This window comes from Rhipicephalus sanguineus, chromosome 6 (genome assembly GCF_013339695.2).
Source record: "Rhipicephalus sanguineus isolate Rsan-2018 chromosome 6, BIME_Rsan_1.4, whole genome shotgun sequence".
Taxonomy (NCBI): Eukaryota; Metazoa; Arthropoda; class Arachnida; order Ixodida; family Ixodidae; genus Rhipicephalus; species Rhipicephalus sanguineus.
Window position 1 is genome coordinate 162,408,620 of NC_051181.1, and position 12,823 is coordinate 162,421,442.

General features: G+C 43.7%; 1 protein-coding gene across 1 annotated transcript; it reads right to left on the bottom strand.

Annotated features, from left to right (window-relative positions):
- Positions 1-1,270: 1,270 nt before the first annotated feature.
- On the bottom strand, positions 1,271-12,039 carry LOC125759055 (uncharacterized). Its single transcript, XM_049417288.1, has 5 exons — positions 11,955-12,039; positions 10,125-10,220; positions 8,412-8,489; positions 2,745-2,838; positions 1,271-1,776 (listed from the first exon to the last, which is right to left on the bottom strand). The coding sequence occupies exons 1-5, from the start codon at positions 12,005-12,007 to the stop codon at positions 1,627-1,629; spliced, it is 471 nt and encodes a 156-aa protein (XP_049273245.1). The 5' UTR covers positions 12,008-12,039; the 3' UTR covers positions 1,271-1,626.
- Between the last annotated feature and the right edge of the window lie 784 nt (positions 12,040-12,823).

Sequence of the window (12,823 nt, forward strand, 5' to 3'; positions counted from 1 at the left end):
GAAAAAATGGAGATTGCGGTTTTATTTGGTAGAGCGCGCAAGAATTGGATAAGCACTATATACACACCAAAAGCATAGAAAAATTGGTTCACTTCTGTCGCACTATGTTGCCAAAAAAAAAGATATCACTTCGTTAATTCCCAGTTCTGGAGATAATAAACAAAATAAGCTGGGATGACATCAGGCGAGCATCCAAAAATGTGCGTTTGCGGTGATTGTGCAGTTTGGGCTAGCGAGGGAAAATGGGCGAACAAGGTAATAAAAAATTCACCCGGTCTCTTATGCGTTCGCGAAGACGAAGCGAAGGCGAGAGCCTCTGCGCCTTTGCCGACGTCCAGTTAATTTTAGCAATTATAACACTAATTATTATCTAATTAACGATCATTAATGGTCACACCCTAACTTTGACGAATCACCAATTTCACGATTATGTATGTCTATCATGTTTTGGTCCGTTTTGCACTGCTTTTATTCGCCTGAGGGGTCACGTGATATTTTATGGGCCATTTCATGTCGCAACCACGGTCTTCGCTCAAGGCTACGTTCGCATGAGAAATATAAGCTTTCGCCATAATAAAAGCTTGCGTTATCGCACAATAATTTGCCTGCGGCGATTAGTCCTGTACATTTTGTTTGCGAGCTTCTCTTCATAATAATATCTGGGGTTTAACGTCCCAAAACCACGATCTGATTATGAGAGACGCCGTAGTGGAGGGCTCCGGAAATTTCGACCACCTGGGGTCCTTTAACGTGCACCTAAATCTAAGTACACGGGCCTCCGACATTTTCGTTTCCATCGAAAATGCAGCCGCCGCAGCCGGGATTCGATCCCGCGACCTTCGGGTCAGCATCAGCAGTCGAGCGCCATAACCACTAGACCATCGTGGCGGGGCGCGACCTTCTGTTCAATATCTCTGACAATGCGGTGGTTGGGTGATATGTAGAGTAAGGTTAGCGTCCGACAGAAAGAATCGAAAAAATATACACACAAAAAAAAAACACTGCTGCGCCCCCCCCCATCAATGGTGCAGTATTGAAGCAATGATTCGTTTTTCGTCGCTTCACATTATCGTTCGTGTAAAAACAAAAATTTACTCTCTTTGCCAAGATACTGCGCGAAAATGACAAAGATTTTGTTTTAATACTTGCCTGCGTTATTTGATGGCGAAAAAAAAAGTAACAGACACATTCACACGTTAGAAGCACCACAAAAGCACGGTGTGTGGGCTATATTCATGCATTGATATGCATGTTTTCTTTTGTTTAGCGTAACGCACAGGCAAGTAAATGCTCTCTAAACGTTCCCCTCTGATATTTACAATCGTCTTAGATGCGTGATATATTTGCTAGAGCTCTTATACACATATGGATATTGCAGCACATGTTATGCAACTGAACGTATCCCTGTGTTGCTTGCCTTATATTTTCGTGTAGTCTGGCATTCATCGCTTTTCAAGTGTGCTAAAGATAAACCCAGAGATATACTTACTGTAGCTTCTAATTAGCCTTAACAGTTCGTGATTTCTCGACTGGCATATAGTTTTTATTGATTCTTAAAGTATGCTTTAACCTCACACAGGGTACATTGTGCGTATCTTTAAATCCGGATATGATCCTTTCACGTTCTTAAATTAGCGGTTGAGACGAGTCGATGATTGGATAGGTACAACGTCCGTGCACTTGGTTATATGGCTGCCTGTCAACAGCCGATGGTGGAATCGCCTTCCCGTCTTTCCGCCATCCATGGACAAGCCAGACGGATCCAGTTAGGAAAGCCTGAAGAAAAATGGACAAATAAATTTCAACAAGGAATAGCCTGCGTAAACAGTATATTTTAGAGTTTAATTTCATTTCTCATTCTTTTAACACTTTGTAATTGGCTCAAGCACGGCTCGCACAACGCTCGCGCAAGTACCTCGCAAAACCTCGTTCTCTTCAGAGAAATCGCTTCAGCCTACCAGTGGGGATATCGCAGGTGCAGCCGGCGCCAGTGAGCGCGCGCGATGCGAGCGCCGCCACGATAGCGGAGGGCGGGGTGCACGCTACGCGTGGGCGCAGCGAGTGACGTCAGCCTTTCGCTTATCCCTTAACTGAGACGTAAAGTACAGTACAGTACTGTAGTCTACTGATGTCAATCAATCAATCAATCAATCAATCAATCAATCAATCAATCAATCAATCAATCAATCAATCAATCAATCAATCAATCAATCAATCAATCAATCAATCAAAAGCTTCTTTCACCAGGAAATTCTGGATGGTCTTCAGGGCTAAAAGCTGCTACAGACAGCTCTTCCATGAGTCCCTGAAGACCCTTACACTGGCAGCATACGACGTTCCCAGCACAAATATGCATATCATATTACATTTATACCATACCTGAATAATACCGTAACGGAGTTTGAGTAGACATCGCATCAAGCAATAAAATATCGTACGGAGAGTTAGAGTAGGCTTCGCATCAAATGTTTAATGCAGCATAAACAACTTGATCATATTAATAAGGGAATTCTTACTGCATAAAAAAAGGAAAAGAAGGGAAAGTAAATTTTATGAATTTGAAATTTAACAGGTTTCGAATACAACTGGGTGTATAAGAGTTTAACAGAAAAAAACATCGAACAACTATCCAGCTAACACCCGCAAAAGTAGCACTTGAGAAAATAGCGGCTGTTAATATTCCCCACAGTTACATCAAGAAAATTCATGGAGGCTTCAAAAGTGTGTTTCTTGCAGTGTCTTACCCATACAGAGAGGAGACCGAACATCCACATGGAGGCGGCCCTGTAGCCAAATGTTGACACCAGAAAACCAGAAAGCGGTGCTAGGGGAATAGTTCTGCAATGAACATTGTGCTCCTGTAAGACGACAACGATGGTGGCAAGGACACAATCACATTTTTAAGGCGAAAGCCTTAGATGCCTAATCGAACGCGAAATTTGACCGTCGGCGTCGGCATCGGCGGCGTCAACACGAGTCATGCAAAAAAACACAATCGCGTGATGACCTCGCCATATGACGTCCTCATGACGTCAGGTATTGCTCAAACTTATGACGTCACCATGAGGTCATCATGATGTCACTATGACGTTAGCTAACGTTGACGTCACGCGATGACGCCATCACATGACAAAGTCGGTCAAAGGTGGGCCGATCACGAAGTCAGTGCAAAAACAGACGAGGTGCAGAGAGCTTGCAATGCCTCCGATCGTAGAGGTCGTGCAAAACCACGTTAGCTGAAGAAAGCTATCGAAGGGAGTGTGGGGCCGGGGGGAGGGGGGGTCAATACATCGTACGAGAAGAAAAAGAAGATGGTTTCCGCATTCGAGTCGTCTTAGGCGAAAGCGTAAGGGACCCTGGGAGTTTTTTTGTTTTTGTTTTTGCATCTATCTTATAAAAACTTCGCTACAACTTTGCGCGACGTTTTTGTTACACCAGATGATCATTGGATCGTACATCTTACGGTTGGTTTAATAATTCCCAGGGTCTTATTTATTTATTTATTTGGTTTGAATACATAGAAAACACGAAGACACAGAGGAAATAGGGAGGGAACAGGCTGACAACTGCCACCTAAAGGGGCACAACGCCTGCCTGCTCATTTGGGATAGGGGAAACATTGGGGAAAGGAAGATAAGGGGGAAAGAGAAAGGAAAGAAAATTCAAAACTACGATTAAAGCACGACCTAGGATTCTCTAACGTGCACGTAAATCTAACTACATGGATCTTCTTGCATTGCGCTCCCCATCGAGATGCGGCCGCCGCACCGGGAATCAAACCCACGTCCATATCAAACCCGAGTCCTGTCTGTTGCCTTCACCTCGTCCGTTGTTTTTTGCGCTAATTAGTTATATGCCTGTAGCCACGTCCATAAAGCTTGCAGCACAAGACGCTACCTTCAGTTGGCTTGCCCCATTCTTTAAAGTTATTAACCTTATAGTTAATTATTAATTAATTAAGTAATTAGGTGTCTGCTGGCTTTAGAATAAAGCCGTAAGTAGTAGCGGGCAATACAAAAATATAAAACGCTGCAATATTACGCAATAAATGTTACACATTATAGCCTAAAGAACATCCGAACACACAATTGGGAACACTGTTACTGAAAATAATACAAATAAAGTTATGTAATGCATAACATACTTACACAATGCATAACTTATATTTGAGCACGTCCTAACGTCACATAAAAAAAGAACAGACATGCCAACGTCAGAAAGAAAGAAAAGAAAAAAAAACCAGGAAAGCCAGAGATATGATGGCAAGATAAGTCACAGTTTCTTCAGCTCCGCTAAAAATGAGGGCACTATCGCTGAATCCTCAATTTCATTCGGGAGGCGGTTCCCGCTCGCATGCAGTTCGCAGGAAAAAAAGAACCCATGTGGGCGCTAGTCCAAAAAATAAATTAAAAAAATATCGTTTGTTTTTTTCTTCGAAGGATGAGCCCGCGTAGGTTGTCACGTGACTTTTTTCTATGTACGCACTCGATTCAGTGCCATGCTTGTGGTGATAGAGCAAGTGCGTGTATTTTAATCTTTCGCAATATCTTCGCGGTCTGAAGCTGAGCACCGATTGACGTAAGGCGATTGTGCGAGCGAAAGATAAAGCAGCGAAGTTTCTCTGCAAATTTTCTAGCTTATCGACATTCTTCATAGTATACGCATCCCAAACGACGGAAACATATTCTGAGAAGTGGACGAATATAGGTTTTATAGGCCACTAATTTGATGTATTATGTTGACTGGTCTCTAGGTTGACTGGTCTCTAGGAATCTCTAGGTTATCCAAGCTTTTTTATGGCTTTCTTTTCTATAAAAGTGATGTATTCATTTCACCGAAGGTATGAAATTATTACGAATCCTAGGTATTTGTAGCCATTTACAGCAGTAAGTCAGCGACCATTAGCTGAAGATGAGAGAGTCAGTGCTGCGTTCTTCCCTTGACATTATCATTAAAACGGTTTTTGATGTTCTGATGCCGATTTGCCATCCTTAACACCAAATATGTAGTTTGGCTAGAGCACTGCTTAGGCGAGTAATTCCTGACAAAAACTAGTACGTAATGATATACGCTAATATTTTCATGATATTAGCGTATTTCGTCACTCAAATATGATCACAGGGCTAACACTGGCCATCATAAGTTTATCTCTGCTTGTATGCCATAGCTGCAAAAACAAACGGCAGAAACAAACCTGAAAAGTTTGCTAGAAGCGATGGAATAATATTATTTTTTATTATATATATATATTTTAGTGCTATTTCATTCAGAATTAAATAAGTGCTGTTGCCTGCTACTTTTGTGCGTGCGGCGTCTCGTCAGTGGCGACGAGTGACGCTATAAAAGCGCCTTTATGGAATAAATCGCAGTTCTTAGTTGAGCACTGATCCTGTGTGTGCGTTGTTTTCTTGCGTCCTCGTCTTTCGTGCTGTTTAACCAACTTGGCCAAACCAAAGCCCTCTTAACTAAGTGTGTTTGTTTGTACATTCTTTGTGCCTCTGCTGCTGCTCATCGAATTTCGGCACTGTTCCTAACCCGCTACAATGAATAACCAACAAGTCCATCTGAAACGTGGGGCTGGAAGGATAACTGCTACGGCATATGTGTATTAGTGTACCTTCTGTACAGCTTACAGGGAGAGAATTATCCTAACTGAGAAGATAGTGGTTTTGGAAGTTTAACTTACTACGTCAGCCCCTCTTCGTGGATCCTGTTTTATAATGTCACAACTCACATCATACGTCACCTTTAAATTAGGTTTAAATTCATTGTCAGAACTACGGATCTGCAGACGTCTGTAGATAAAACTCACAGGGTCCTTTAAGCATTCGCCTAGGGCGACTCGAAGGCGAAATCCATCTTCCCCTTTTTTTTTTTCTTATCAGTCGATGTATTGATCCTCCCTCGCCCCTCTCCGAAAGCTTTCTGCAGCTAACGTGGTTTCGCAGTGCCTCCATGATCGGCCCACGAAGCGATGATGTCACGTGGTGAGGTCATCACGTGATGTCACGTTATGTGACGTCACTATTATAAAATAGTGACGTCATGTTGACGTCAATGTATTTGTCAATTTGTGACATCATATGGTGGCGTCATCACGTGATGATGATTTTTTGCATCACTCGTATTGACGCCGCTGACGCGGAACGCCAACACCGCTGATGGTCAACTTTCGGGTTTGAGGGGGCATTAAAGGTTATCGCCTTAAATTATAAAAGCCCGTCTGGACACGCTGCTCGCGTTCATTTTACTGAACCAACCATGCAGAGGGCATCAATTGCACGGATAGGCCGAGGTACAACTTCAGAGCACAATTGCTGTCAGCTTATCAGTGCCCCTGGTCAATGCTATGTAACAAGTGCTTTCTCTTGGATTCTTCTTGCACTTAGTAATCGTTGCTTTCAAACACAAGCTACTGCTATCACCGAAGTTGGCCAATCAGCCGGTCTAATGATAATAAGCGATAAAATTGTACGAAAAGCTTGCTTGCGTAATGCAGCGCCTGATACTAGATAGCGCAAGTCAAGTGCAATTGTGAAGAAACGTCACGCGCATATTGGACGCAGCACTACTGAAGTTCCCGAGTCCTTTAGGAACGTAATCGTGAAATCAACGTATATATCCTCCGTTCCTATGCGCTCAACAAGAGAAATGGTGGGGAGACGGAGAGAGAACAAAACAATTCGTGCCTCTACACGATCTTTATGACAGGAACTGCAGATCACTGTTCCATAATCTTAAGATTCATTGGATGGGTTCGAAGCGGACAGCCCGTCGTGTCAATGTTGCTTGAAAAAAATATTCTGGGTTTTCCGTGTCAAACCACGACGTACTTATTAGGCGCCCATAAGTGACGGTTACCGTGACAAACGGCCTCTGCCGAAGACCCAAGGATGCTTGTTGTGTCGATTATTATTTTTTTTAAATCGCAGCTTTTTTTTCTATCACTGCCATCATGTCACCATGGATTTGTAATTCTAATATTCAACTCATCCAGTTCTATATTTGACATTTAAAAAAAAGAAAAGGCCTTGGAGTTCTTCATCTTCCATCTGCCGCCCCCAGGTTTCTCTTTCTTTGACTCTTCCTCAAAGCAGAGCACCTGGACAAAGCAATGCACACATCAGGCCCGCTTGTCAATCTCAAAATAAATAAATAAATAAATAAAGGTCACCTGTCGCTGTTTGTCGAGTCCTCGCTTGCCCCATATATAACTCTCCAAGAGAGACAACGTGTATTTTTAAAGAGAGTTATACAGGAAGTTTCGTGTAACAAGAACCAAGGATAAAAAAAAAAGGTCAACCGCAACTAAATGAAACCAATCACATATAATTTGCCACCATCTGGCGCTGATTAGGGTATGTTACATTGCGCTCAATCAGCTAATTAACCAAGATCAAGTATGCAAAATTGTTAATATTCACTTTAGGGCCAAGTACGTTCAGTTACGTTGTAGAGGGCATTCAAAGCGACCGATCTCATTTTTTGTGGCAACGTACATGCTGCGTGATGATTTTTTCCTGCGTTTAAAGAAAGCCCGCGAAATATGAAATAAAACTCCGTGACTACGCTCATGCGCTAACGTATTGCGGCGCTCTCAACCATACTTCGGGCGAAACAACCATGCGCACGAACCGTGACGAAATGAGCGGCCGCGGCTCTAGGAATCGGCCTCACAGCGCGTCAGCTTTTTTGACGGCGGTGAGGAAGCGCCGTCGTCCCCGATCAGCGACAGGTTCGCGGTCCCCGCGCACGGTTGATTCGCTCGAAGCACGGTAATGAGAAGGTTTTTTTTTTTTTTTATAGAGGTGATCTATCCACCCGTTGCGGTAATCCAGTGGTTATTGTCCTCGACTGCTGACCCAAAGGTCGCGAGATTAAATCCCGGCTGCGGGGCCGCATTTCGTTTATTCGTTTATTAGTACCTCAAGGGTCCCGAGGGACATTACATGAGGGGTGGGCAAGAAAACATGATAGATAAAAAGAAAGCAAAAAAGCAATAACATTTCGATGGAGGCTAAATGCTAGGCACCCGTGTCTTAGATTATGATGCACGTTTAAGAAGCCCAGGTGGTCGCAATTTCGAGAGCTCTCTACTACGGCGTCCCTCATAATCATATCACTATTCTGGGACGTAAAACCCCAATAATTATACATATGCAGGTGATCTATGTATATCAGCATATGGCTCTTTTCGGCGCACATTATCTCGCAATCTATCTCTTCATAGATAATGATGGTCGTGGGTAATGGGCAAATGTGCGCTTGATTTAAAGGCGCACGACAGGTATGGTTCAATATTTTGTACCTAAGCAAACCATACGTCTTTGTGGTGTATATCTTAATACGACGCTACGCACATTGTAGTATCAGATAAAATCTTGTAAGCGAATGGTTTCTTTGTTACGCACGTTACGCTGGCAAAGAATGAAAAGGTGCTGGAGATGAAGCTCCTCGTTCTCACGTCATCAGGGTGCCCGACGTCCTCGCTGAAATAAAAAGAAAGTTCGGCATCATGTTGAACTCTCTGTAACAATTGAAGGCGAAAGCCTGCTCCGCACTTGGTAATGCATTAAGTTATGCAATCGGTGACCAGACTTCCTGAACGATATAACTAGCCGCAGTGTGAGAGACACACATTAAATCACCTTGACGTTCTGAGTCAATTTCTTTCACAAGTACAGATCTTTCTTAACACAAGTACAGAGCAATATGTAATTTGTTTTCTTTTTATTTTCTGATGTATTTTTTTCTTTGCTTGCGTTGTACGCATATTGAAATCTTGATTCTTGTTGCCCTTTCCATTTTCCTTTCATTCGTAGACAAGGCGGCGAGTGCACACTCGCCGCCTGGTCTACGAGTGCCATTTGCTAACACTCCCTAGGATTAAAACGCACATAAACACCCAACAAAGTAGACGAGAGAACGCCCTCCATTGTAGCTCAACTGGTAGACCATCGGACGCGTAATTCGAAGGTTGTGGGTTCGGACCCCACCGACGGAATGGGCGGTTTTTCGTCCGAAATAATTCCTTTCAGTTTCGGTCATAATGAGTGTACTAGAGTTAAAAACAAAAAATAATCTCCCCTTGCCTTGACTTAATTGTCTGTTGGTTTCATTCTTCGTGTCGGCACGTGATTGCATAATTTCTTGAAAACTGGAGTGTTTTGTAAGCATTTTGTTAATTTGATTTAGACTTGTTTTCACAGAGTTTTTTCTTAGCTAGCATTTTGACGAAGTCTGCCCTTTCCATGCCCAAAGCTTTCGTATTTCACAGGTAAAAAACTTGGAGGATGCTTGAGCTTCGCCTTCAAGAGTTGAACGCGATAGCTTAATCGGGCCCCGTGCGCATCGCCTTCTCAATTGCTAGCCTAGCTTCGGTTGCCGGTGCACACCTCAACCATGCTGCAAGGAAACGAACGACTGTGGGCGTAACAATGGCTGTTTCAAAGTATCTGAGAATGCCTACTGCAAGTACAGTCGTTAAGTGCCCACTACGCCATAATTATTCCTTTTGCTAATCAGCGAAGGGTGCACTACGCGCCCGTAAGGCAACACGGTATCTTACGCAGCTGTTCACCTTGTTGATGCTTTTGCTGCTGATGATTAAATCTGTCTGAGCGCTTTGTAATGGGCCTTTAAAACACCCACTCGTTGCGCATTTCACATGTTTGGCGTCTGGCGCGATTCTACGCTTCTACCACGCAATATTACATGCGTTAAGGAGACTCCTTCTTCTATACATGACATTTATATAGCGCCTTTTTTCCGAAGCGGTCTGAAGAAATAGCGTGGCTCTGTTGTAGAACACCTGCTTGCCACGCAGACGGCCTGGGTTCGATTATCACTCGTACCCGAAGATTTTAATTTTATTTGCATCTTTCTCGGTTTTTCGGTCACGGACAAGATCACGATTTTTCGCTCACAACCAACGACGACGTCACCGACGCCGACACCGGAATTTCTGCGAAACGAGCTCTTCGATGCTATCGCGTTAATAAGCGAGGAAGAGGTATCAACAGTAAAACTTAGTCCTGCGCCGTTTCGTTCTCATCATCGGAGCGACAGTCTAGAAGCGCATTTGAATACCATACTGCCAAGTGCGATGCGCGCAGCTTACTTACATAGCGACGCGCATGGCATTGCTGTAGGCGCAGATGATGATGAAGCCAGCGCCAACTCCTCTCAGAGCTTGTGACGTGCATACGAGAGCGAAGCTCCTGTGAAACAAAGGAGAAGGAGAGAGACAAGAGAAAAAGAAATCCCATCTTGCTTTTTTTTATGGATACATAACTTTTGCTTATATCTAGCTTCATGGAATACTTGAAACTTGCTTATTGCACAAAAGCAAAACTTCGCATCTTTTTTTACGTGTTTTGTTCTTTGCAACATCCGAAAACATTCCTAAATTGTACTAGAGCGTCTCGTGGCAACGCTGTCCTCATGTTGGCGTTTGCTGGCTCTCTCTAAGGATCTGCGTAATACTGAGGGTTCTCCAAGTTTTCAGTCGCGGATTGCTTTTTTTTTGCCCCGCCCGAAAGAAAAAAAAATCGTAGTGAGGACGGCACGATACAACGTCACTGACTTCAAAGCGTCCTCTCGTGTTTGAGACTTTTTGTAGCACAGAAGTGGTCATGACGTCTGAAAATGGTCAGTCACAATGACAGGTTAAAGAGAAACTATGGGCACAGGTCAGTAAGCGAAATCTAAAGCGTTACTAAGGATTCTCCTATGTCGTTCGTGATTATTGTAGCACTCGTGCCGAAGGTAATAGTTTATTCGATATTCCTCCACAAGTGCTGATCGCACAATGCTATGACAGGCATGCGCGGGTTCACCTGTATGGAATTGAAAATATAAACAATTGTTGAAATTATGTCCTTATAGGACGGGAATTTTCAGCTTTAGAGGTCCCTTTCAAGTTAACTAAGGAATTAACTACATAAATCAAGAAAATATATGCTATGCAGATCCCATGCGCACGTTGAAAGCTATGCGAAGAAACGAACTTGGGAGCCTGGCCTCACAGCTCATCAGACCAGAGAGCGGTTCTTGAAGGCAAGTGACTTAAGGGATCGCCTGTAGATACACTGCACTGCACATGCCTAGTGCGAATTGTGTACACTGGTGTATTGTCCTTTTCTCTCTCTCTCTCTTTTCCCCACATCACCCTCCCTACGTGTAGGGTAGCAAATTGGACATAGCCTTTTTAACTTCGCTGCATTTCCTGTATCCCCCTTGTCTCTCTCTCTACATGTGAAGCGAACATTTTCGAGAAGTATTTAATTAAACCGCAAAGCCTAATGAATACAGAGAATTGTCTCTATTGCCGTTTTATGCAACGTGTAATCGGAAGAATGGTTATGTTTATGAACGACCGACTGCACAGCTTTGATGTCGTGCATTATATACGTTTATACATTTTACACGACTGTTCAGAAGCTATGTCGAATCTTAAAAAGCACTGCGTTCGAATTCACTGCGTGAGACCTCGACGCAGTAATGTAAAGAGGGCAAATGCGATATTTCGTGTTCATTTTGGCAATATAGTGAGTAGAGGTGTGCTAAGACTGACGTGCGATGCGGAAACTAGCGGAAGGGCTGACCATTACTCCCCATTTTCATTTCTGCGCCTTCGGTCCAGCGGAAACCGACAAGCGCGCATGTGCTTTGGCGGGACAGCAGCGGTTACCGCAAACTTTGGGAGGGTTGACAAAGGACGCGTCCCTTTCATACTATGTCCGTGTATTTGACAGACAGGTAAACGATATGAGGCAGGCTACCTCGCCGTAAATTTTAATGCACGAGGTCAACGGAGCTCCATTAGGAGATATTTAGAAGTAAACATAACAGACATCAAGTCTCGTTATCATAGTTAATAAATTATTTACTAACTAATTAATCCCTAGAAGGCAAGATACGGCGGTGAAAGCACTCCAAGCTTTCTTGCTTACGGTTCCACTTGTATGAAGGGTGCTGGTCCGATAAGGAGGTAGGAGGTTGCCATGAGTACAAATCCAACGAAAATCCAGAGATTTTCATACTGAAACGAACAATAGAAATCAGTTTCATTGCAAATGTTACTTTTGTGGGCGTAAGAAACCTCGCCAACATAGTGAACTAACGAAAAGAACATTATTGACTGCGTGATTAGTTCAATAAGAAAACCATATAAAAAATTCGGGCAGCTACGCACCAGTGGTGCGAAGACTGACAAAACAGCGGAAGTGGTGGCACTGCCCTTCTTCTCTCCTCCTAACCCTCATATAAGTCCTCCTTACCCTCACTTCCCTTTCCCACTCCCCTGCTATACCATACTATGCATGGCTATGCATATACCCTTTCCCCTCATCCTTTCTCTCCTCCTCGCTCTCACATCACTCATCCTCACCATCACTTCCCTTTCCCACCCCCTTGCTGTGCTATACTATACAAGGATATGCTGTGCTTTACCCCCTCCCCTCTTCCTTTTCCTCCTCCTCACCCTCACTTCCCTTTCCGTCCCCTTGCTATACAATGCATGGCTATGCTATGTTCTACCCTCTCCTTTCCTGCCTCCTCATCCTCACACCACTCTTCCTCACCCTCCCTTCCTTTTCCCACCCCATTGCTATACGATACTATACGTGGCTATGCAATGCTTCACCCTTTACCCTCATCCTTGCTCTCCTCCTGTCCGTCACATCACTCATCCTCATCGTCACTCCCATTTCCCACCCCACTGCTGTACTATACTATACAAGGATATGCTATGATTTACCCTCTGTCTTCCTCCTTTCCCTCCTCCTCACGCCCACTTCCTTTTCCTACTCCTTGCTATTCT

Excerpts from the sequence above, each read along its gene's own strand:
- LOC125759055 (XM_049417288.1), bottom strand. The coding sequence starts at position 12,007 with ATGGCAACCTCCTACCTCCTTATCGGACCAGCACCCTTCATACAAGTG. Across the intron at positions 10,221-11,954 it reads CCCTTCATACAAGTGGAACC|GAGCTTCGCTCTCGTATGCA; the intron begins GTAAGCAAGAAA and ends TTTGTTTCACAG. Across the intron at positions 8,490-10,124 it reads AATGCCATGCGCGTCGCTAT|CGAGGACGTCGGGCACCCTG; the intron begins GTAAGTAAGCTG and ends TTTTTATTTCAG.